Source organism: Nycticebus coucang, chromosome 17 (assembly GCF_027406575.1).
Source record: "Nycticebus coucang isolate mNycCou1 chromosome 17, mNycCou1.pri, whole genome shotgun sequence".
Lineage (NCBI taxonomy): Eukaryota > Metazoa > Chordata > Mammalia > Primates > Lorisidae > Nycticebus > Nycticebus coucang.
The window spans coordinates 38,497,189-38,522,482 of NC_069796.1; the positions used below are offsets into that span (position 1 = coordinate 38,497,189).

The window sequence follows — 25,294 nt, forward strand, 5'->3', positions numbered from 1 at the left end:
ACTTCTGCCCAGAGCCTCTGTGTGTGCATACACAGTGCGCACACACACACACCACACAGCACGCACATGGACGTGTGCAAACACATACATGGTACATTCACACACATATGTGTCCCACACGTTTCCACACAGATGTGCACACAGCACAAAGGGCCCTGGCTATGCCCTGGTGGGTGGGTTGTGTGTGCACTTGTCCATCAGTGACAGTGTCTCGGCCCATCTTTGGGTGTGGTCCCGGCTCTGGGCATGAATGTGAGAGAATGTGTGTGTCATGTGGAGTTGGGAATAAATGGCTGGCCTTGGTCCAGCATGTTTGCATGAGCCTGTGGGGGTTCATATGAGGAGGTCATTATGTGTCTGTGTCAGGAAGTGTGTATGTGCACATACAAGTGTGAGGGTCTCGCATCTCTTGAGCCTGCTGGGGGGCATAGAGGATTGCTGATGCCACTGAGCGAGCAAGGAAGGCGCACCCCCTAGCTTCCAAGCCTGGCTCTACCCTGTCATTTTTGGTGATCCTGGCTAGGCCTTAATTTCCCTTTGGTGGAGAAGCTTCTGGTGGGACAGGATTAGACTCAGCCTACAGCATCCTGAGAGCAGGGTCTCATGATACAGGACTTGTCTTTGCAGGAAGAGCAGCTGCGGTCTCATGAGAATAAGCTGAGACAGGTAACTGCAGAGCTGGCTGAGCACAGGTGTCACCCAGTCGAGAGGGGCATTAAGTCCAAGGAGGCTGAGGAGTACCGGCTAAAGGAGCACTATCTCACGTTTGAGGTAGGCCATAGGGGGTTGGGTTGTGAAGGATGTGCAGGAGCCAGGGAAGGAGGCCAGTTACCACCCACACCCTGCTCCTGCCCCCAACATTGGTCCAGAGCACTGGGCCCCCTGTTATGAACCATGGTCTCCTGTGGGCTAGTCTTGCACATTCCAGCTGCCACATGGTAGACAAACAAATGCACCACAGTGGGAACCACCCACAGACACTACCACCTTTCCAGGCACCTTCTTCACCCCCACTTGCCCCACAGGTTCAGCTTTTCTGGAAGCTTCTACACCAACTCATAAAACTCCCAGACCCTGTCCATGTGACTTTCCCTGCTTTGTCTCATTTTTCCCTCTCACGTATGCTTACTGAGCAGAGCAGCTCAGTCTCTGAGCTCTCCCTTTCTTCATCTTGTCTCTCTCTGCCCAGGATTCTGCCTCACAATACTAAGCAGGTGGGGTTGAAAAACCTTTGTTGTGTGAGGATTGGGGGAGAGAGGCAGGAATCACTTGTCCATTTTGGATTGCTGTGCAGATGGGGTGGCCAGACAGAAAGGCTGAGACTGAGCCAGGAAGGCCACCAGAGCATGAAGGGCAGGACATCATCAGTCCAGCCTTCAGATTACACATTGGTGTCTCACTAAGGTGTGAGGACAGAGGAGAGTTCCCAGGATAGATCCTGACCTTTTATAAAACAGAAAGCTTTATAGTTTGGGGAAATCTTCTCAGATCCACTCTCTACAGTGTGAAGATTGTAGTAGCAGAAGCTACAGTGGACCGATATCTTGCTGTGTGGTAGGTGTGGTTCTCTTTACTTCCCTTGCATTGTTTTTTGGTGGTGGTTGTTTGAGATGGGGTCTTATTATGTTACTCAGGCTGGATTTGAACTCCTGAGCTCAAGTAATCTGCCCATCTCAGCTTCCTAAATAGCTGGGACTATATCCATGCCACTATGCTCAGCAACTTCTCTCGTATTGATTGATTTGATTCTTTTATTATTATTATTCTTATTATTATTTGGAGACAGAGACTCACTCTGTTGCTTGGCTAGAGTGCCATGGCATCAGCCTAGCTCACAGCAACCTCCAGCTCCTGAGCTGAAGTGATCCTCCTGCCTCAGCCTCCCAAGTAGCTGGGACTATAGGTATGCCCCACTATATCTGGCTAATTTTTCTATTTTTTTTGCAGAGACAAGGTCTCTGTTGTTCAGGCTGGGCTTAAACTCCCGAGCTCAAGCAATCCACCTGCTTCAGCCTCCCAGAATGCTAGGATTACAGGCAGAAGCCATCTCACCCAGCTCTGATTTTCATATTAACTCTGTGAAATGGATCCTGTTATTATCTTCATTTTATAAGATTTAGATAAACATGAGATAGTGCTCCTGTGTGTCTCAGAGATGGAGAAATTGAGGCTCAAAGAGGTCAGTGCCCTTGTCTGATGTGACACAGTTGAGAAGTGCAGGAGGCAGGATCCTAACCTAGGAGATTGCTTGCAGGTCCAGTGCCTGGCTTTTCATTCCCACCTGGCTCCATGTGGGGTGGGGAAGTGAAGCCCACTGGGGAAGGGTCTTGTTTACATGGCAGAGCTGGCAGAGAACAGGTGCCATAGCCCTCAGTCTCTCATCTTCCAGGATGCACAACCTCTCCCAACCACGGTAAGGGCCAGAGGCTCAGAGTCAAAGCTCTCAGGCATTGTCAAACCTTCCTCCTAAATGTGCATGCCAATTTATAACCCCTTTAATAGTTTATGAATGTACCCATTCTCCATGATGGACTAACACTAGCCATTATCAAATGTTTTAATCTTTGCTAATCTGACAGGTTTAACAATCGGTGTCTCAATACTATGATTTTGATTTTTAAAACTTTTAATTTCTGGTAAAACACGTAACATAAAATTCACCATTTTAACTATTTTTAAATGTATAGTTCAGTAGTGCTAAGTCTGTTCACATTGTTGTGCAACTAATTTCTAGAAATTTTTCATCTTCTCAAGCTGAAACTCTGTACACATTCAACAATAACTCCCCAATCTCCCTGCCCTCCAGCCCCTGGCAGCCACCCTTCTACCATCCGTCTTTGGGATTCCTCTAGATACTTCATATAAGGGACAGCACACAGAACTTGTCTTTTGGGGACTTTATTTAACATAATGTCCTCAAGGTTCATCCATGTTGTAGCATGTGTCAGAATCTCCTTCCTTTTAAAGACTGAATAATATTCCATTATATGTGTATATTACATTTTGTTTATCAATTTATCCATCAGTGGACACTTGGTCACTTCTATCTTTGGCTACTGTGACTAATGCTGCTACGCACCTGGGTATACAGATATGTTAAGACCTTGTTTTTTTTTGAGACAGTGTCTCACTTTGTTGCTCTTGGTATAGTGCCGTGGCATCATAGCTCACAGCAAATTCAACTTCCTGGGCTAAAGTGATCTTCTTGCCTCAGCCTCCTGAGTAGCTGGGACAACAGGTGCCTATCACATCGCCCGGCCATTTTTAGAGACGAGTTCTTGCTCTGGCTCAAGCTAGTCTCGAACCTGTGAGCTCAGGGCAGTCCAACACCTCAGCCTCCCAAGGAGAGGGATTATAGGCGTGAGCCACCATGCCCTGCAAGACTCTGTTTTTAGTTCACTTGGATATATGGGGCTGTCCGGAAAGGATCCAGGAATGGTTAATATTATTTTTCATATTACATGGCTGGATACTTTCCAGACAGCCCTCATATATCCAGAAGTGGTATTGCTGGGTCGTGTGGTAAATTTTATTTTTAACTTTTTGAGAAACCATTGTTGTTTTCCATAGTAGTTGTGCCATTTTATATTTCCACCAGCAGTGCGCAAGGGTTGCCATGTCTCTATATCCTTACCAACATTAATTTTCCCTTTTTTGCTAGTAGCCATGCTAATGGGTATGAGGTGATATCTCATTGTGGTTTCAACTTGCATTTCCCTGATGATCAGTGACGTTGAACATCTTTTTGTGTGCTTTTTGGACATTTGTAGGTCTTCTTTGGAAAAATGTCTATTTGAGTCCTTTGCCCATTTTTAAATTAGGTTGTTTGTTTATTTTTGGTTGTTGCATTCTAGGAGTTCTTTATATCTTCTGAATACTAGACCCTTATTAGCTATATGACTTGTAAATATGTTTTCTCCATTCTGTCTGTTGCCCTTTCATTTTGTTGATTATATCTTTTCATTTACAGAAATTTTGCATTTTGATATAGTCCCATTTGTCCATTTTTACTTTTGTTGCCTATGCTTTTGGTGCCATATCCAAGAAATTATTGCCAATTATTTGGATTTTTAAAATTATAGTGAAATTTATATGCATTTCCCTTGTTTATTTATTAGATGACTTTTCTTCTTTTTATTGATTTGTGAGAGCTTTCAGCATATTTAGGAAATTAGTCTTTTGTCATATAAGGTACAAATATCTTTTCCCATTTTGTTATTTTTGTCTTTTGACTATGTTTTTGACCTTTCTTTGCCCTTTCCCCAGAAAAGCCGTTATGAGACCTATATCCACCTCCTGGCTGTGAAAATCAAAGTGGGTTCAGATGACCTGGAGCGGATTGAGGCCCGCCTGGCCACCCTGGAAGGGGATGACCCTTCTCTCCGGAAGACACACTCAAGCCCTGCCCTCAGCCAAGGCCACGGGCCTGTGACTGGCAGCAAAGCCACAACGGATGCCACTGGGCATGATACTTAGCTGGCATGAATGCAAAGGCCCTGGAGGCAGGCAAATGCCCCCATAGGGGTCAGTGAGCACAATTCCAGCCAGGGGCCACTTGGACCAAGCTCCAGGCAGTTAATGGGCAGTCAGAGGAGTGTGGAGAGCCTGTAGGCCGAGGAAATGGGGATGTCATTCATGGCACTGATCTTCCTATATCCTGGGGTACCTCTGGGCCTCAGACGCTCTTCTCAGCCCTCATTCCCTCTCCACCACAGAGCCTGATTTTGTAGGGCAGTTGTGTGCATGTTCTAGACACCATCTCGCTGGAAAAGCTGGGAGGGCCATTGTCTTCCTAGGTCTTCCTCTTCTCCCAAGCTCCTCCCCGCTGTCTCCTCATTTGTGAGGGCAGGTCTCCATGTGGACTCCACCCCTTCTCCTCCTCCTTCCCCTGAGTTGAGCAGCAGCAGGTCTGCAGACCACCAGCACCATCACCCCCCCTCCCTAGGCCTCCTGCCTCACATCGCAATAATCCAGGCCTGGGCCTGCTCCCTCTCAATGCCAAGTTGACTCCACTCATGTATATGTCCACCTCTCCTTCCACCTATCGAGGCCACTATTGCCTCCTTTTTATACAGACATAAATGTACATATATAAGAAGGATAGATATAAGGAACCCCTTTAAAGATGGTTTGGGAGTTGATTGTCAGTCAGGGGATGAAATAACATGAAGGAAACCCCTATTTTGGAGCTCTACCTGTTAGGAGGAGGGCTACCTCTGGCCTGGCAGTCCTGGTGCTCTGGTAGAGAAGAGGGCTCACCCTGTTTCTTCCCTCTTGTGGCTGACCTGTGACTTACACTGCTCTTACAGTTAATGCTTTTCGAAAAAATAGAGCATGGGTGGACCACCCCATCTGTCCTATGGACCTCCTAGGGTGTGAATGGGATGGAACAATAGCCCTGTTTATTGTATTTGAGTCTTAATGTTTGTATTGCCAGGTCTCTGAGCTCCAGAGTTGGCTTCTTGGACACATCTACTGCTACATGAATAAAAAACACTCAGCCTTGCAAATAGCCACTTGTCACCAAGCCCAAAGATGGGGAAAGTTATGGAAATCATTAATTCTAATCTTGGGAAAAAGTGGAATGACAAGTTATTGTTTTTTGTTTTTTTTTTTTTAAACGGAGTCTCATTCTGCTGTGGGTTGAGTCATAGTCATATGGCATCTTAGCTCATAGGAACCTCAAATTCTTGGGCTCAAGAGTTCCTCTTGCCTTAGCCTCCCAAGTATCTGGGACTACAGGCACCCACCAGGATGCCCAGCTAGTATTTCTATTTTTAGTGGAGACAGGGTCTTGCTCTTGCTCAGGTTAGTCTTGAACTCCTGACCTCAAGCAATCCACCTGCTTTGGCCTCCCAACAATTTATTGTTTTTAAGTTGCTATTTCTTTCATTTTTCTAGTAAATCAGAAAGGCTTAGGTAAGGAGATGTCTGGGAAGAATAGAGAAATTTGCCATGTGATGATCACAGATTGACATCTTTCATTTGACTCTGCATTCTTCCGACTGACAAGTTGGTGGGTGTGATGGAACCTTCATTGTGGCTGTCGTGAGCAAATCCTCTCTATTGTTTAAATAGATCACAGTAGTTTGGCCAGCAATTTGAACTCCATGGCAACATATTTAGTTAATATAATAAGCCAGCCTTGCAACTAAGTACCTAACATTTACAAACCCTCTCACATTTAATGCAAAGGATGGTTGAGTTTGTAGAGAGAAGTAGTGATTTAAATCTAGATTATTTAAATTGGATCAGTTGAAATGTGTTTTATAAACAAACCATCTGGCCCCTTCATTTTGCTCAGAGGAAGTAAATGTTCATTTAAATGAAATTGAAAACACAAAGTGGCAACATAAAAGAGCTCTCTGTACTTTCTCCATGCTGCCTCAAATGTCCTTTGGTTTTTGGGGTCAGTGTCCCAACCTCTACTTCACAAAGGTGGTGTGTGGAAAGCAGAGATGCAAGCTCCAGCAGCTGCAGACAGATGTGCTTCCCCAAGCACTAGTTGTGCCTCCCCTCAGTAAAAAAATTTTTAGTTTGCTTCCTTAACTGTATAATTATTTATTTGTAAATTATATACATGTACTACTGTACTAAAATACTATGTACATTATGAAACCTACACAAAAATAGAAATTTAAAAAAGATGATAAGAAAATAAATCTAAATCAAAGTTCTAATATTTCTTCCTGCATTCTAATGGATCCTCATGTTTCCCCTACAATTTATGTCCCTAATATCACCATTGTTTAGCACTGTCCAAATCCAGGGGCTGATGAGATACAGTAAGTGGTTTGCGCCACCTGGTGGTCCTGGGAAGTGGCCACAGGTTCAGGGATTCCTGGAGGGCTGACCCGGGACAGTGTCTTTTGTGCCTCATTCAGCGAGGGTCACTGTGTACAGCACGCGTGCTGGATGCTGGGTGCTGTGGATACTGTGGTCAGAAAAAGTTTGGCCACCTCCCTGTCCTTGTGAGGCTGACAGTCTAGTGGGGAGAGGGATAGACAATTAACCATTACTGTTTGAGATTCTGAGAGAGGCTGGGAAGAGAAGCCAAAAATGACCTGGCAGAAAAAAGAATTGAGGGTGTGGGGAAGAAGACTGGACTCAGGAAGCTGCCTAAATGTCCCAAGTGTTCCAGGGGACAGGGTGGTAGTAGAAAGTTGCTTAATAGGACTGCAGCTCTTCCTGAAAGGCCATAGTAAATGTTCCCCAAGGCAGAAATTTGAGAGCAGAGTGGCGAAGGGACCACTCTGGCCAAGTTTGTTCCCAGGTCCCAGCTGTACCTATGAATGGAATGGGTGGATGACAGAATGCGGAAAGAGCCAAGGAGCTATCTTAGGTTCTGGACTACTCTCAGCAGGTATGGCAGGTATCTTACAGTCCAGAGTAGACAATGAAGGTAGCAATGGGCCATGGGAAGGTCAATGAGTTCACCAAGAGGTCATTCAGAATGAATTGAGGATCACATAGAGATTGAGGGTTAGTTCAAGTCACAGGAGTAGTTTCTGACTCTAAAACTTAGAAGGCAGCAAAGACTCAGAGTCCATGGAAGGGTCAAATGAGGATACTAAGCTGGGTCATACAAAGGTCAGTGAGTTCACCAACAGTTCCTATTTGAGATCCCATGGAGCCCAGAGTTTACATAAAAGAATAACTGGCTCTTGGAAGACTTTTTTTTTTTTGAGACAGAGTCTCACTTTGTTGCCCCTGGTAGAGTGCTGTGGTGTCATAGTTCACAGCAACCTCAGACTCCTTGGGCTGAAGCGATTCCCTTGTCTCAGCCTCCCAAGTAGCTGGGGCTACAGGCACCTGCCAGAATGCCTGGCTACTTTTTAGAGGGGGGAAGGTGTCTTGCTCTAGCTCAGGGTTTTTTCCGAACTTGTGAGCTCAGGCGATCTGCCGGCCTCGGCCTCCCAAAGTGCTGGAATTACAGGTGTGAGTCACTATGCCTGGCCTGCTCTTGGAGAATTTTAAAACCAAGTACAAACTCAAACAGCAGAGGGGTCTGAAGGAGATCATCATATGGGGGCTGGGAGGGGTCAGGGATTTGCAGGCTTATGTGGCATTTAGTTCTTATTTTTCTTTGTTTCTTTGTAACAGTTACTTTTTCCCAGCACCCCCACAATGAATACAATGACTTTAGTTCTTTCTCCACTTTTCTCCATCACCTCCTTCTCATTCAATTTTTGCTACTCTCTCTGATTCAAGGATTTGAGGTATGGGATATTGTCATCCCCACTATGAGTTTAGTAGGCAGCTATCATGTTCCAGAGACAGTACTAGGTCCTTAGTACATGTAATCACCACAGCGACCTTTCAAGGTAGGTATTTTCATCATGATTTCACAGCTGGTGAGGGGCTAGCTGGAATTTAACTCAGGCCTGTGGATGCCTAAGCTCTCTCAACCAGAAGCCACTCTGTCCCTCCCATCTGTCTCTGATTACATACATCCTAGGGACATTCACCCCTTCACCCCTTTTCCCCCGCCCCCCACAAAGCTACAGACACACACACACACACATATGCTGGTCAACCCCTCCAGCTCTTTGAAGACTCCCTGGTGCCTGGTTGGAACCAAATGGCTCTTGGTGCTGAGCATTGGTTTAAAAAAATTAGTTGAGAAGAAATCCTTCTTAAGCCTAAACCTCCATCTGCCTTTTCCATACTGAAGCCACATACTCTTCATCAGGGGCTGCGGGTTTGGACAAGCCTTGGCCCCTTTATAAAGTTGGGGAAAGAGCAACATCCTGTGGGTTATGAGCTGCACAGCTGTGGTCCTCCTGGCAGCTGAGGTTACCCATTATGCCACCTTGCATGTCCAGACTTTGCCTGTGATGGTCATCTTGCCTCAGCTGTCCCAGTGCCAACCTCACAATCCTGCTTTCTCTTCACCCACCTTTGCCTGGCAAGTGTTGCCTCAGTCCTGCTTGGTGGATCCAGGGCAGGAACTGGGTCAGAGTTCTGAGGCTGACTTTGAACCAATTTGCGTCTGTCCCTTGGACAGGTTCCCCAGAGCTAGGGGGACACCTGATGAATGTTCTTGAAAGAGGGAGGAGGGCTGGAGTTTGTCCTGGGAGCTGGGGCCAAGGAGATTGGTCACTTCCTCCCAAGGACTGCCCTGGCCCTCACCAATCTCCCTGAAGCACCATTCATCCACCTCCACCACAGATCCTCATCCTCTGACCGCCCTCCTTGCCTGGGGGCTAGGTACACACAGTCAAACAGGAGTTATTTCTGATTTTATTTATAATATAAAAATGTTCAAGTGTCAACAGTCAGGTGTTCGGACAGTTCAGGGCAGGGTTCCCATTTGTTCCTGTTTGGGATTTTGTTTTTAACAATTACCTTTTTGACAAATTAGCAGTGGACTCAGTTTTGGGAGGTGGGAAGGGTAGGACTGGAGAGGGAGTGGAAGTCATAGGTGGGCTGGAGGCTGGGAGGTGGGTTGTGAAAAAGAAATGGTGTTCACTTTATTGCTAAAAGGGAATCGAATACACTGTCCAGTGGCTCTTCCTGGTCCCAGCGTGACCATGCATCCAATCTAAAGAATCTGAAATGCAAAGGACATGCAGGCGTAAAATAGAAAAGACGACCTGTAAACGAAGGTGCTGCAGAGGACAGAGGGGCGTCCTGGAAGCTGTGGGGAGGAGGAGCCACGAACATTGGGCCCCTGGCAGGGCTGCCCCCTCCTTGGGCCCAAGCTGTTGGGGAGACCTCACTTGTCCCCCTTTCCTTAAGAGCTGTGAAGAGTGAGAGGCCCTCTCTCCATTTTGGTAGCTGTCGCTGGATCTTTGTCTCCCCCTGGTAGTTAACCCAGCCCTAGCTCCAAGCCTAGGATCCCTCATCCTTTCCTCCCAAGGGGCCCAGAACGCCACATTTTGCCTGGAGGGGTACAGCTACTTCTGTCCACATTTTCATCTTCCGGGCCAACCCCGCCCCATCTCCCACCCTATTCCCCATCAGAACCCCGCAGCCTTTTCTTTCCTTGCTTTCTCTCAACCCTACCAGCTCGGGATCCTACAGTTCCCACCCCCCAATCCAGACTTCTCTCCAGGAGCCCCACGATAGCATACAGCAAAAGGCACCACAAAATAGGTTTCTATTAAAGAGTCAAAAAATTGGCCCATCTCTCTTTTTTTTTGTTGTTTCTTTTTTTTTCCGAAGCTGTAAATCAGGATGTTACATATAAATAGTTTCCCTATAAAAACGTCTTTGCCGTTAGCTAGTATTATAAGACAATTTTTGCTAAAATGAAAATAAAACATTTTGTTATACTTTTTTCCTTTTATAGAAAATAAAAATATTTTTATTTCTTTTTTTTCTCCTTTCTCCAGTCGGTAGTCTCTGTTCTCCTTAAAGACAGTGGGGCGGGCGAGGCGGAGGGGGCGGCGGGCGGCGGGGCCCTAGAGGGGCGCCGAGTCCTGCTTGGCCCGCGGGGGCGGCCCGCGGCTGTGTCTGCTGCTGGCCCGCGTGCTGTGGCTGTCCAGGGAGTAGTAAGTCCTGCTGTCAGCCGCCGGGCACAGCGGCGGCGAGTCCGAGCGCAGCGCGTCGTGCGCGGCTCGCAGGCCGAGGAAAGGTGTGCTCTCGGCCGCCAGCGCCCCGTCCGCGTCGTCCGCGTCGTCGTCCGAGGCTGAGGCCGAACCGCCGCCCGATCCGCTGCTCAGCGACAGCGAGTCCCGCGCCGCGCGTGCGCGCTGCGCCGCCAGCCCGTTGAGGCGCGAGCGGCGCCAGCGCCGGGGCCCCGCCGACGTCCTGCGGGACGCGCCGCGCGTACGGGGCCGCGGCGGGGGCGGGGGTGCGCACTCCTGCGTGGTCTCGTACTCGTCGTCCTCCGGGATGCGGTAGGGGCTGGCGGGCAGGCTGCCCAGGCTGCCGCCGAGAGCGCAGGCTCCGCGCCGCGGCCCCGGCCCCGCCGCGGGATAGTAGTAGCTGTCGTAGCTGCGCTGCATGTCCGCGCCGGGTCCAGGCCCGGGGCCCGGGCCGGGGGGCGCTGGGTGCCGTAGCAGCGGCTGCTGTTCCGCCAGGCGGTAGCTGATGGGTGCAGCCGGGGGCAGCGACACTGCGTGCGCCGAGTTGGGGGACGTGATCTCGAAAGTCGGCACCTGCGTGGTCAGCGAGTAGTGGAAGTCCACCGGCGAGAGGCGCGCGGGCGTGGTCAGGGCCGACACGTACCTGCGGGGAGAGGCAGAGGAGTGGGCCGGGGTAGGGATGGTGGCGGGGCGAGGGGTGAGCCCAGACCCGAAGTAACCTCTCTGGAGATCCTGCGTGCAAGAATGATGGCAGTGATCTTCAGTAACCTTATGCAATTTCCTTAACCTCTAAACTTTGCAGGCATCCTCAAACTTTTTAAATAGGGGGCCAGTTCACTGTCCCTCAGACCGTTGGAGGGCCGGACTATAGTTAAAAAAAAAACAAAAAACCTATGAACAAATTCGTATGCACACTGCACACATCTTATTTTGAAGTAAAAAAAACAAAACGGGAACAAATACAATCACACGGCCTCATGTGGCCTGCGGGCCACAGTTTGAGGACCCCTGCAAAAGCCTTGATTTCCTAATCTGTTAAGCAGGCATAAGCGTAGTGCGGTAGGGTTCCATCTGTAGCATTGTTGGGATGATTAAAAAACTTTTATCAGGGGCGACGCCTGTGGCTCAGTGAGCAGGGCGCCGGCCCCATATACCGAGGGTGGCGGGTTCAAACCCGGTCCCGGCCAAACTGCCACAAAAAAATAGCCGGGCGTTGTGGCGGGTGCCTGTAGTTCCAGCGGGAGGCTGAGGCAGGAGAATTGCCTAAGCCCAGGAGTTGGAGGTTTCTGTGAGCTGTGTGACGCCACAGCACTCTACCTAGGGCGATAAAGTGAAACTCTGTCGCTACAAAAAAAACAAAACAAAACACTTTTATCAGTGGGACCTGAGTTGTGGTAAGCCTTCAGGAATGCTCACAGTCACAGGGCAAGCTCAGGCTAGGGCATTTATACAACATGTAGGATCTCATACAGTACAGTACTTGTATAAGGCTCAGGACATTTAAGTGACTTGCTCAGGGTTTACACAGCTAGGAAGAAGCAGAGCTGGGATTTGAATTGAAGCTAGGCAGGAACCAGGACTCATACTGTCCAGTCCCAAAAGCCACTATCCCCCATTTGGATACCCCTGTGACCTAGATTCACAGCTTCCGAAGGGGCGAGTCATCCCATGCCTGATGGCTTCAGTAAGGGAAATATTCTTCCTTATATTGAAATCAAAAGCTGCTTCAGGGTAGTGACTGCTCATACTCCTGCAGGGCCATTAACCCAGGGCTGACATATCAAGACCCCACTGAGGAGTCTCTCTTTGTGGCTCAAGACTCCTAGTTTCTTCAAAAGTTTGTCCTTGGCTCAGTGCCTGTAGCTCAGTGGTTAGGGCACAGGCCATATACACCAAGGCAGGTGGGTTCGAACCTGGCCAGGCCTGCTAAACAATGACAACTGCAACAAAAAAAAATTCGGGTGTTGTGGCAGGTGCCTGTAGTCCCAGCTACTTGGGAGGCTTTGGCGAGAGAATTGCCAAGAGTTAGAGGTTGCTGTGAGCTGTGACACAATAGCACTCTATGGAGGGCGACATAGTAGACTCTGTCTCAAACAAAAGTTTGCCCTTGCTGATATCTCCCAGTCTAGGTGCTGGGTACCTGTCCCTTCTTGCTCTCCACATCCCCATGTGGTCTCTTGCCCCACCATTGTCTACCGCTAGGGCAGGGACCACCCATCTCTATGCTTCTCCAGACTGCACAGTGGGGTACCTCAGTGCTGTCCGGAACAAGCCCAGAGTTCCCCATTCTCTCAGGCTTTTCTGAATCACCTGATGCAACACCTACCCCCCACCCCAGGCATCTAATGAACCACCAAATCCTACCCATTCCGTTACCTGGAGCACACCCTTTACCCCACCCCAGCTATTCCCTCTGGTCACACTCCCACCCGAGAGTCTCCCCTCCTTCACTCTGTGCAGTTCCCAGAGTAATCTAAAGTCACAGCTCTGCTTAAGGAGGCCCTTGCTGCTTACACACGTAGGCTCCACCTCCTGAGCAGGAGCCCAGTGCCCTGTCTGTGGGTCTGTCTGGCCCCAGCCTGCCTGTTCAGGCTCAGCTTCCATAGCCTACCCTGTTCTGGGCACCTCACCCAACAGCCATGTTCTTAAGTGCCTCTTGAAACCACTCAAGTTGTTCTCCGAGCCTGGAACAATTTCCTTCCCCCTACCCCTACTTCATTCCTTCCTACCACCCATTTAGCAGTCCTACTGCTGTGGTTACTGTACCTAGTGAGGCTGAGCTCTGTGCCAGCTACAAAGCAAAGAGCTTTGTGCATATTATCTCAGGCCTTCACCAGAACCACATACAATGGTCATTGTTTGCCCTGTTCTACAGCTGAGGGAACAAGGTATAGAGATGATCAACTTGCTGCAGATCCCACAGGTAGGTCATATAGTTGGGCCTGGAAAGGTTTGGCGCGGAAGACAGGGCTGCTTCCCAGAGCCTGTAGTCAGACTGGGTTTCTCTGCCCAGGTGTGGTGTCCTGTGCCTAGCACTTTCCACAGGCTGTTGTGAGCTTCTGTAGTTTGTCTCCATGGCTGGGAGCTCCTCTGGAGCAGGAACCAGGTAGCCCACGTCTGGACCCCCAGGCAGGCATCCCCAGCACAGGGCCTGGGATGGAGGAGGCTGAGTCGAGAGTAGGGGAAACCTGCTTCTCTTTGTCCTCCCTGTTCTAGAGTTCCTTGTACCATGTTCCTTCCACTGCTGTCCTCCTGTAGACTCTGCTTGCTGAGGGCCACTCAAGGGCTGAGCAGGGTGGGGGGGCTGGTCCTTGTGACTCCTGGCTTGTAGTCAGGGAAGAAGGGGGGTTTCTTGGTTCTTACTGCATCCATTGCTCAGGACCCCAGCAATGCCTTGACCTATGGGGCCTCGTTGCAGATACTGGCCAGGGCCTGTGATTATTCTTGGCTTATGTCCATCCTACACTGGTCTCCCTCCTGTGATCTACTCTATCTTGTGTTTCTGTTCTTGCTGGGACATGGACCCTCCAGTTGTTACTGGGACAGGGCAGCCATATATCCTAGTTGTCTGGAACAGCCCCTGTTTGTTCCTGATGTTCCAGTGCAATTATTAATAATGTTCCCTTCTACTCTGAAAAGTGTCCTAGTGGGACAATTACTTTCGATGGTCACTCCACACCAGGGTCCACTGGCCCAGCACTTCTTCCAGCCTGTCATTAACATGCTGATGGTTCTGAGCAGGCCATTTAACCTTTCTGGGACCTTGTTTTCCCATCTAAAAAATAGAGATGAGGCTCTTTGGAGTGTCTCTGAGAGGCTCTAAGGGTCAGCCTTTGGTCAGTGATGCCAGCCCTCTGGCTAAGGAGAGCACACAGGATGTGGGGTAGGAACTGACCTCTCGCTGTGTGGGGAATCATGCAGGGAATCTATAGAGTCGTGGTAGGGTAGCACAGCTGCCCTGCGCCGCTCCTCCAGGCTGTAGGCTGCCGCCCGCCGGGCCCGGGCCTCCACACACGCTGGGCTGTTGCACTTGCTGGTGCCCACTGATGACAGCATGATGCCCGACTGGGAGTCAGAGGTCAGGCTCTCAGAATGTTCCAGGCTCCACGTGTGGCTCTCATGTCTGGGAAAGCCAGATGGGGGCAGGTGAGATATCAGGAAGGGGCAGAATGGCCCAGCAGGTGTGGTCCCCATGGCCACCCCTCCCTGGTTCTTCTTCCCATCTCAAGCTCCCTCAGTTCACTGCCCTTGTCCGCTCTGGGCTGATGTGAAGTACTGTACTCTGATATTGGGAGAGGGAGGGCTGGGGTCCTGTGCCGTGCTGAGGCCCCTTCCTTTCCTTCCTGCAACCAGACCTCCCTTAGCCTTGCCCCAGAGCACCTGTCTGGGACCCTGCCACCCCCACAGTCCTTTGCCACCTATCTTAGGAGCCCAGCCCCAGTGGTCAATATGTGATGGCTCTGACTGTTCCACAGTGCTCCTCAGGGAGGAAAGGAGCCAATCATATTGTTTCCTGAGCTGTGTAAGCCTTTGTGCTATGTGGAAAGGTCTCTCCAGTTCTGGAGAGAAGGCTAAGGTGGATTATAATTCATGTGGCAAACTCAGGAAAGGGTATTGAAAGGCTCTGGAAGTCTGAATGGTGAGGCATGTTATGCCAGATAAAGTATAGGGGTCTACAAGTTCCTGTGGGTCTTGGTGGTGCCCACCTGTGGCTGGAGGTGGGCGTGGCTGTGGAACAATGGTGAGAAGGAGAACACGAGTGGCTCCCAGAGAAGGTGGTCTCAGTTTCCCTCCTGATGACATGATCTGTGGCTGGCACGTTCTTGGAGATATACTGGAACAGAGAGATGGGTCAGAGTTAGTGACAGGGGACCAGATTGGCTGACCCTCTTTTCTGTGAGAATGGAGAATTGATGTGGATTAAGCTCCAGGTTGGGGGTGTCCACTGGATGAGAAGTGACTTGATGTTGGGGCAGTGAGGGCCCTAGCAAATCATCCCCCACCCTTCCTATGGAAGTGGGCAGAGCAAGGCCAGCCATCCTGGTGAAGCAATGCCCAGCAGGCAAGGCTGGTCATGGGATGGGCTGGCTGCTGCCCTAGCCCATCCTTTGCAGGGGCACAAGAAGGCTGGCTGTCCACTGAGGGCTGAGAAGGAGGGCTGGGAACACTACTCACGTCTGCCATCTGGATCTCCTCCGGGTCCAGCCGGGGGTGGCTGGGCCCATTGGCCAAACTCCGGTTCTGGTGGGCTGGGCACATGTTCTGCCGGAGGTGGTTGTGCATCTGCTTCCGCTGTTTTCTGCACAGTGAAAGGGTGGGTGAGCCTGGCACGCTCTCCCACTCCCCACCAATGGATGAATTTGCCTGGCTGTCCCTCCAGGGAAACTACTCTGTCTCTGCCCCAGACTGCTATGGCTACTACTCTGCCCTGTGCTCAGGCTTCCCCTACACCATTGCCATTGTCCTGAATCCAGGATCTGAGCATCATCTTGGTAATGAGCTTTGGCTCTGCCCAGGGAGTAGAAGTCCACTGGTTTTCAGCTGTGTAACCGTGGGCACATTACTTAAGCTCTCCTTGTTTCACTTTTCTCATTTGTACAATAGGGGAATAATTTACCCATCTCAGAGACTGTTGATAGTTAAAAGTATATAAAATATTCAAGTATAGTGCTGACTCAACTTCCTCTTCCTTCCTTCATTCATTTGGTATTTACTGAGTTTTTACTTTGTTTCAGATACTGTTCTGGAGCGCAGAAGACAGGCAGGACCCCCAACTTTATTGAAGTCTGGGGGCCAGAAGGGAAGGCAGATGATAAACACAAAAACAAAAAAATGAACTAGATACTTTCAGTAAAATGCTATGAAAAAAATAAGACAGGGTGCCGTGGGTAGGGAGCCAGGGCCCATGGGAATACTTTACACTGGGCACTTATTAAATATGCAATTTGTTTTCTAATCAACAAATCTAATCACACCATTCCCTGTTTGCAACTCTTCATTTCCCTGAGTGTTTTTTTCCCTCCCTGTCCCTCTCTCTTGCTGTCCTCCTCACCCCAGCTGGCTGCATCCTCAGTGAGCTTGTTTCTGGTCCTCCATAGTGGTCTGCCCTCTCTACTGTTAGGGCCTTGGCATGTGCTGGTCCCTTCATCTAGATTACTTCCTTTCCCCTTCACCTGCTAACTCCTGCTAACTCTGCTTATCCCTCAGGCCCTAGCCTAAATGCTGCTTTCTCAGGGAAACCCCTCCTGCTCTCCAGCCTAGGAGGGATTCTGAACACATTCTGAAATGTGTTCCATGAAACTGGAATGCTTGCTCAGAGCAATGACTATATGTCTGGGGCAGAGCCTGGTGTCCAGCAGGCACTGAATGAATGATTGCTGAAGATATGAGTAAACACAGTGGGGGGTTAGACTAGGGGCTTGCTTTTTCTTGAATTCTTGGACCAAATTTTCCCTCTTGGGCCCAGTTTCCGCCTTTGGGCTCCTTGAGCCCTATATCCCTCCTTCCCCTACTCCAGGCTTTCTGGTCCTAGACTCATCCAAGATAAGGCCAGCAGGGCCTTAGGTCCCACAGATGGGGGCAATGAAAGTCAAGACCAGAGGCTCAGTCCCTGAAATGGTGGCTGTGTCCAGACTTCTGTTTTCCAGGTATGAACAGATGTGACAAACCTACCATTTTTTTGCATTTCACTCTACAGCCTTTATTGGGCCCCAATTGTCTGTGGGATAAATCTAGATTCCCTAGCTTGGCATTCAAGGCCCCATGCTGCCCTCTGAGTCCCAGAGGACCATGGACTCATGCCTCTCTTTTTTCTGACCCCAGTCCTGACTCTGGGCTGCTCATATCCCTGGAACACAGCTGACTTTCATCTGTGTGGACTTTGGCTTGCACTATTCTACCTGAACGGGACAGTTGTCTTTTCTGCCCATTTGGTCTCCTTGCTCTGAGTTTCTGTCCCAGCCTGTCCTCTGCTCTGATACCTTCTCTGTCCTCTTGTCTCAACTGCTCCCAAGCTGAGGTCAGGCTAGGGCCTTTTGAGGGGGTCTTTCCTCTGAGAAGGAATGAAGCCTTCTCTGTGCTTCCCTCTCTGCCCTGCCCCCACCCCCAACAGTGCCCCAGTGCCTGTCCACCTGAGAGGGCACATGCTCATGCTCAGGTCGTCACAGTCTCCTCTGGGGTGCATGCCAGGGTCACTCCTATGAGGACTGAGAGCAGTTCATCAGTGTGCTTAAGGTCACATGGGAAATGGCAGAGGTGGATTTGAGCCCAGATTTCTTTTTCCAAAGCTATTTCTTTCTCTTTCTTTCTTTCTTTCTTTTTTTCTTTCTTTCTTTCTCTTTCTCTCTCTCTCTCTTTCTTTCCTTCCTTTTTTTTTTTTTTTTTTGGCAGAGTCTTTCTCTGTCGCCTGGGATAGAGCCCCATGGCTTCAACCTAGCTCACAGCAACCGCAAACTCCTGGCCTCAAGCCTCCCAAGTAGCTGGGCTACAGGTGCTGGCCACAACGCCTGGCTAATTTTTCTATTTTTAGTAGAGATGGGATGTCAGTGTCTAACTTTGCTCAGGTTGGTCTCGAACTCCTGAGCTTAAGGGATCCTCCCACCTGGTCTCCCAGAGTGCTAGGATTATAGGAGCTAGTCATCGTGCCTGGCCCATGGCCAACTTTTGTTCAGCCCTCTGGGGCCTATGTTGCCAACTCTGCTTCTGCTCTTGGGCCTAGCCCTTTCGCCCTACACCAGCTGCAAGGCCCTTGCAGGGGAAGTTGGACATAGGAGGGGCCGAGGCCAGGCACAGTGGAGTACTGGGGGAGAGCCTATGTTCACACGACCACAGTCCCTTGATGTAGCCTGGCCCCAGCCTGAGTGCTTGATACTCACTTGGTTTTGCAGTAGGCTACCACACAGACGATGCCCACAACCAGCAGAGCCACGCAGATGCCAGTGATAGTCAGGACCCTCTTCTGGTACAGCTCTTCAGCTTCTGCAGAGGCAGGGCAGACATGAGGGACAGGGCCAGAGGCAGACCCTGTGGGGATAATGGTGCAGAGTCCGCTCCCCCCAAACCTCAGGCTCTCTTCACCTTGGGCCCTGCCCAGCTCCTGTCCATCTCTTTCCTCCCCCATTTTCCCTGCCCCTGGATGCTCTGCATTGCTTTCCACTTCCCCTCCAACTCTCACCCACCCATGGATCTGGTCACACACAACTCCCCCCGAGTTCACCTTCCCAAGCCCCATGCCTGCCCAGAGCACATGAATGGAGGATGCAGGGGAATAAGGGGAATGGAGTGAAGGTGAAGCTCCTGAGGCTATAGAGCAGGAGAGGGCAGCCCAGCTTGGCCAGCAATCCTGTCCTGCTCCACTGTGGCCTGGCAGGGGCAAAGAACCTTGGTGGGCCAAGGGGAGTTTCTTCATGGCAGTAAACATGTAGCTCCTGGGAAAAGACCTGGCTCAGTCCTCAGCTTCTCTAAGAAGGTGGAGAGTGGCTTGTTCTGGGCTGGTGACAGCACATCACATCAAGGGCCAAGAGCAGGGACAGAGAAGGCCGGCTCATGGAAGGAGTGTGGGAGAAAGGCCTTTGTTTATCCCTGCAGCCTGGTCAGGGTGTGGCCCGGGTCCCTTCCAACCTTTCCATCTTTGCTTGTGAGAACCCACCAGTGGTAGCACAGACCCCTGGAATCTAGGGCAGTCCTTGTGGCAAGGGACACCTCCCACCCTTCCTGAGGAGCTGAGCTAGACTGGGTCTCAAAGTTTACTGAAAGGCCTGACTATCCTCTCTATCCTCTACTGCTTGTTAGGGCAACCTCTACTTTCCTGAACAGAGAAAGCCAGAAGGAAGAAAAGAAAAAAGGTGATAGTGCTAGCCATAGTCAAAACTACAGCCCAGGGACCCTTCTGCCCACCTGTACCTGCCTTCACCTTGTCCCCTCCTCCCATCTCAGGGATAAGACTACATGCCTTGGTGGAGCCCCGGGAAATGTCCCTAACCTGTTGGGCTTGCAGCATCTCCTGTGACAAAGATATACACACGAGCAAATGCCCAGGGGCACAGATCCTCTAGACCAGTGGTTCTCAACCTGTGGGTCTCAACCCCTTTGTAACAATTAAAATACATTGTGGCATTATGGAGGTTGAGAACCACTGCTCTAGACACACCTGCTAGATTTGTAATTATGCTCACCCGACTCTTAGACCCCTTCACAAAGACACGCTCCCACACAGTGTACCTGCACACACATACGATGCCCACTGACACAATCAGGTGGGGTCTTGGACAATAAGACCTCTGCCCCAGGTCCCCAGCTCTTGGCCCTGTGCCTAGCTTTAGTTCTTGTGCCAAGTCCTGGAGCCCACTGCTTCTCTCTCAGCTGGGTCCCTCCTTCTGGGGCCCGCTCCCCCTGAGCTTTTGGGTGTTTCTTCTCTCTGGGGTTCCTCCTACTTCACTGGCTGATCACAGGTTTCTTTCTTTTCACCACCTGTCCTCTCTCCCTTAGTGATCTCATTCAGACACAGATTTTACATGCCATCTATACGCAGACACTCAAAGCTGTATCTCCTGCTGACTTCTTCCTGCACTCCAGATTCATGTACCCAAGGGCTTGGCCAAACTGAATCACTGCTTCCATCCTCTTTCCAAACTGTTCCCCTACTCTTTCCAGCTCATGAATATAACATAACCTTTCCTACTGCTAAGGCCCTAGATCTTGGAACCATTCTTGATTACTCCTTTTCTTCCCACCTACCCTGATACCTGATCCACCTGCAAGTCCTGTCAGCTGTACCTTCCAAGTAGACCCTGGATCTGACTGTGTCTTACATGCTTCCAACTCAGTCCAAGGTGATGACTGCCTCTTAGCTGGAGATGGTCATCTTCTGATGGGTCTATCTGCTTTTACTCTTCTCCACCCTGGCTCTAGCCCCAAGCTACATTTATATTTATATAAAAGCTACATTTATAGCCATAAAGGAGATTATTTTACTGCCCTGCTTAGAAACACTCAATAGCTTCCCACTGCAATTCAAATACAACCCTGAGCCTGCCATGGGCTCTGGGGCCCCAGGTTATCTGGTCCCAGCCTTCCTCTTGCATCTCATCTGTGGTCCTCTCCCCTGGGTCTGTTGTGCTCTGGAGTTGCTGGCAGTCTTTCTGAATAGGGCAAACCCACTCCGACCATAAGATCCCCATGCTTGCGGGGCCCCTGCTTTTCATAGTTCCCCTGCCATTTGCAGGCTGGCTGCTTTCCATCAGGTCTTATACCAATGCTACCTGCTCAGATGGCCCTTCCAGGACCGCTGAGCTACAGTAGCTCCTCCTTCCTCCGGCACTATCCTATTACCTCATTTTACTTTCTGTACACTTGTGGCCACCTGACATCTTTCCTCTTTATTCTCTGTCTTACCTGTGCCTGTTCAGAAGGGCAGAGACTCTGTATTTGGTGAAGTCTGGTGTTCAGCAGGTATTTGTTGCACGGGTGAGTGAGTTACAGACTACCTTTACAGACATCCCCATACCATACACTCACACTCACCTCCACACACAACAGTTCTACCTGCACAGTGCTCCATGGCCCCCTCTCCTCCCCTGCATTCATATCTTGCCCCCAGACACCTCACAGGTATAGACATTTTTATCCCCAACATTTATACACATATCTGAAGAGTCACCCCTGCATGCCCTGCCACAATCACAGACCCCCCACAGACTCAACACCTGTTCTCCCATGCTGCACAGTCAGCAGATAAACTCTTACGCACAGACTTCAAGCTCTATATTCTACTGAGGAAAGCAGATAAGGGCTAGGTAATGGGGAACTAGGGCCTCCCCAAACCAGCCATGAGAATAGCCTTTGCATAACTGCAAGCTCTGTACCATGTCTAAGATCCCACCCTGCAAAAGCTTCTGCCCTTTGAGCCCCTATGTCTCTCCTGCTGTAATATGTCTGGACACTTGAGGCCAGGGAGGAGCCTCTCAGCACAGACAGCTGGACACACCAACTCCTCAAAGTTCCTTCCAGCCTAAGGAGTCTTCTAGGAACCAAAGTGCAGTAGCAGCAGGTGGCAGGGGGTGGGGGGGACATGTTTAAGATTCTGAGCTGGGGACAAGGGGCAGGCAATAGAGGCCAGCCCAGTCCTGACCCTTGCTGGTCTTTTTTTTTTTTTGAGACAGAGCCTCAAGCTGTCGCCCTGGGCAGTGTGCTGTGGCATCACAGTTCACAGCAACCTCCAATTCCTGGGCTCTGCCTCCGCCTCCCAAGTAGCTGGGACTACAGGTGCCCGTCACAACGCCCGGCTATTTTTTTGTTGCAGCCGTCATTGTTGTTTGGTGGGCCTGGGCTGGATTCGAACCCGCCAGCTCAGGTATATGTGGCTGGCGCCTTAGCTGCTTGAACCACAGGTGCCAAGCCCCTTGCTAGTCTTGACCACAGATGCACACATGTGCCATCATGGGGACGGATCATAGAGGGAGTGACAGCTTCAAGCAGATGGTAAAGCCTGGCAGACAGACACAGGGCAGGGGCAGAGACAGACGGGGAGTTATCAGCTACCAGCCTGGTGCAGAATGAAAGGTGATGGAAATGGAAATGGAGAAGAAAAGAGGATTAAAGTCAGATGGAAAGGGATGCCTCTCTGCACAACGCTCTAAATGTGCCTGTGGTTTCTGGACATCGGTCCTTTGAGGGACCATGTTTACACATGGGGTCTGTCTCTTACTTGGCTGCCTGTTCGGCTGGACACAGGAGGGGGCCCTGCCCCGTGAGGCCTCCTGGTAATAGATGTCCTCTGTGCAACTGGGGCCACAGTCTGACTCCTGGGGTATCCTGCTGTTCACAAGCTTCTCTTGTCTGCCCCCCAATCAATATAGTTTGTGATAGGACGTCTTTTTTTTTTTTAGTTGGGTTTCTTCTACTGATTTATTTTTATTTTATTTTATTTTTTTATTATTACATAGCTGTGTATGATAGGACGTCTTGATGGGGCTAGGGAGATTTTTGGAACCATCCCTTTTCCATGTTTGGAAAGGAAATCAAACATTCAGCACACATGGTGTCAGAGACTGTGGAGAGGGACTATGCAGATGGCGCTGAGTGAAACACAGAGGTTCCATACCCTTTAATTCAAATCCAAGGTGCTCTGGCAGTGCAGAAGAGAGGCAGGTCAGAGAGGAAGGGGTGGAGGGAGAGAGATACAGGCAGAGAGAAATGGGAGGGGGCAGGGGAGAGAAAGACAGAAACGTTGGTCAGGACTCCTCAGACACCGGGCAGCCAGCCTGTGAGGTGAAAGCAGGTTAGTAGTGTCCCCTCCCAGCCTCCTGAGCTCCTTCCCTGGCTCCCAGTCCCCAAGAGCCCCAAGAAGGGTAGAAAGAGGAAATGTTAGAATCAGCAGGCAGGGCAGGTTCTTTAGAGATGAGCTGTGGGGTTAGTACCTAGTGAGGAGGCAGAGGCGCAAGAGTCAGTTGGCAAATGTTCCCCCAAAGGGAAGGGCGAATGGGAACAGGGGTCTGTGGAGGCCCCTTCTCCTCCTCCCAGCATCAGCACCAGGCCTTCAGTATCCTCAAGCCCTCCTGCAGACAGCTTGCCCAGCCCTTAGTTCATTCATGGGGCCCTTTTTTTCTGTTCAGAATGAGGACATGAGGTTCCCAGACCAGCCCCATGTTCCTGCCCCGCCCCGCCCCACAGGCCCAGTTTGCCTGCCCATCTACCTGGGCGTGAGGGCAGCTTAGAGCTTATGAGGGAGAAGGAGCAGGGACAGGAGGAGCTCCAGGCAGCAGGTCACTTCTCCACTTGACATCCTCAACACCTTAGAAGACTACAGGGCTGGACCATGGGGCCTGACCCTGATTTCACTACTTAGAATAAACTACAGCTCAGAGAAGGAGAAGAGTAGGTTCACTTGTGGGACATCTGAGCTCCTCAAACAGTGGGCAAATTATAGTCCAGGAAGTGGGGTCATGTTCTGAATGTGTGATTTTAGGGCCCTGTGAGGCAGACACCTATGCCATTGAGGGGTGAGATGAAAGGGCCTTGACTCAAGGGTCAGCTCTGCTATATGATCTGGAGTGATATCCAACCTACAGAAGTTTCAGTTTCTTATGTGTTGAACAGGGATCAAGCCTGGGCATGGAATCCTGGGAACTTTGCAAACTGATTGAACTTTCACATCATCCAGACCAATAGAATCAGACTCTGGGGTGGGAGTCCAGAAATCTCAACCGTGCTTTTAAGAAGCTCACTTACCATTCTAAGATAGCAGCCAGCACCAGAGCAACCAGAACCAATTCAGGCCTTGAGTCTCAATTTGGTCTCTAGTTTCTATGTGGATGTGAGTAAGTCATTGCCTCTGTTTCCTCATCTGTCCTTTGTCCTTCCTCTAGCTGGGCCTCTGCACAGGGGAAGATGTGAGCCTGGATAGCACGAGTTCAGTACCTGTGCAAGGGCCTCGCTTCTGCCAGCCTGGACGTGCTCCCTCTCTGTCTTCCCTGTCTGCACAATCAGCTCCCCTAAATCCACAAAGGGTGTGAAATTGTGCCTGATGCTCTCATTTGCCTCAGAGGAAAGAGAGCCCAGGGCAATCAGCAGGAAGCCCTGTGTTTTATCCACCCCTGATCTCTCATCTGTTTCCTGATAAGGATTCCAGAGGGTTCTGCATTTGGAAAAGGGAAGGAGAGCAGGGAACTCTGAGCCAGGGACCAAGAAGTCTCTGACTGAAAGAGCCCTGAGGAAGCTTCTGGGCTCTGATCCCCCAGTTCCATTTGGGCCACACCAATGGAGCATTAATTACAGCCCTTCCAACACAAGCCCTTCTTGCACTCTTGTTAAGCCCAAGTGATCTTGAATTTTTGGTTTCTTTTCAGTTTTGCTCTGACTTGTTGGAGGGAAAAAGTTGTCATAAGTACAGCCTGTCCATTCTTCTCCAGGGTCTTGCAGGGCTGGCCAGCTGGGCTAAGCAGACAGTACAAACTTTATAATTCTCAATAGGCCTAGGGAAATTCTTACTAAGTAGTTAATCCTGTGGCCCAGGGGCCCTTCAGGCAGCTGGAGAGAGCTCACATCGTTTGGATATCTAGCCATGCTCCTCTGAGAGAGAATAGTACAGTTGGACCACAGTGTCTGGAACCAGGTTCACAGAGCTGGTCTGGGTCCCACTTTTGACAAGGTGATTATATTAGATGAGGCAGCTGGGACATAATGGTGCTAGGACACTTTCTTGAGGTCACCCAGGAAATCAGTGGCAGAAGGCAGGCTGGAGGCCAGTTCTCTAGTCTACTGGGGCTAAGCCATGGCTATTTCTGTCCATTGAGTCTCTGTGTAGGTTTCAGGAAGATGACCATTTTCCTGTGAAGTGAGGAGGACTCCCAAAGCCTTAAGAGTTTTCTTCTGCATCACTCCTTTCAAAACCAAATAGTAGCAGCAGCAACAGCTTCTGGGGCTCTTGACTGGTCTCCTCTTTGAGTCAAAAGCCAGTATTATTTAGGGTGGACCACTGGGGGCTCAGCAAGTGACCAGATAGACAGCATGGGTTGGATTCTGAGGGGCCAATGGCTATTTCTGACTCCTTATTTTCATTGGCTGCCAGTCAGCTAGGATGGGATGACACCACTAACTCAGTGGAAGGTCCTTTTAACCAGAAATTTATACACTGATGAGTAACTATGGCAACCTGATGCTGTACTTCCAAAAGGGCCAGACTTATTAGACAATATGCAAAGTCTTCATCCTGGACACATACCGTGACACACAATCATAGGGTGTCCGGCAAGGGGCAGTGATGT

The 25,294-nt window shown here is 50.1% G+C and overlaps 2 protein-coding genes across 7 annotated transcripts in view; one reads left to right on the forward strand and one right to left on the reverse strand.

Moving 5' to 3' along the window:
- Positions 1-6,680, forward strand: part of PSD2 (pleckstrin and Sec7 domain containing 2) — a 56,321-nt gene extending 49,641 nt beyond the window's left edge. For both annotated transcript variants that reach the window (XM_053566449.1, XM_053566450.1), the window contains 2 exons: positions 628-771; positions 4,267-6,680. In XM_053566449.1, the coding sequence (XP_053422424.1) occupies positions 628-771; positions 4,267-4,476 (354 nt within the window). In that variant the 3' untranslated portion in view covers positions 4,477-6,680. The remainder of the gene's footprint in view (positions 1-627; positions 772-4,266) is intronic.
- A 2,545-nt stretch (positions 6,681-9,225) lies between these two features.
- NRG2 (neuregulin 2) overlaps positions 9,226-25,294 on the reverse strand; it is a 214,173-nt gene continuing 198,104 nt past the window's right edge. For 3 of the 5 annotated variants that reach the window (XM_053566453.1, XM_053566452.1, XM_053566455.1), the window contains exons 6-10: positions 18,407-18,509; positions 15,708-15,831; positions 15,239-15,366; positions 14,428-14,655; positions 9,226-11,175 (exon numbers count right to left, since the gene is read on the reverse strand). In XM_053566453.1, the coding sequence (XP_053422428.1) occupies positions 10,407-11,175; positions 14,428-14,655; positions 15,239-15,366; positions 15,708-15,831; positions 18,407-18,509 (1,352 nt within the window). In that variant the 3' untranslated portion in view covers positions 9,226-10,406. Of the gene's footprint in view, positions 11,176-14,427; positions 14,656-15,238; positions 15,367-15,707; positions 15,832-18,406; positions 18,510-22,632; positions 22,657-25,294 lie in introns of all 5 variants that reach the window. The other 2 variants (XM_053566451.1, XM_053566454.1) reach the window with 1 other exon arrangement.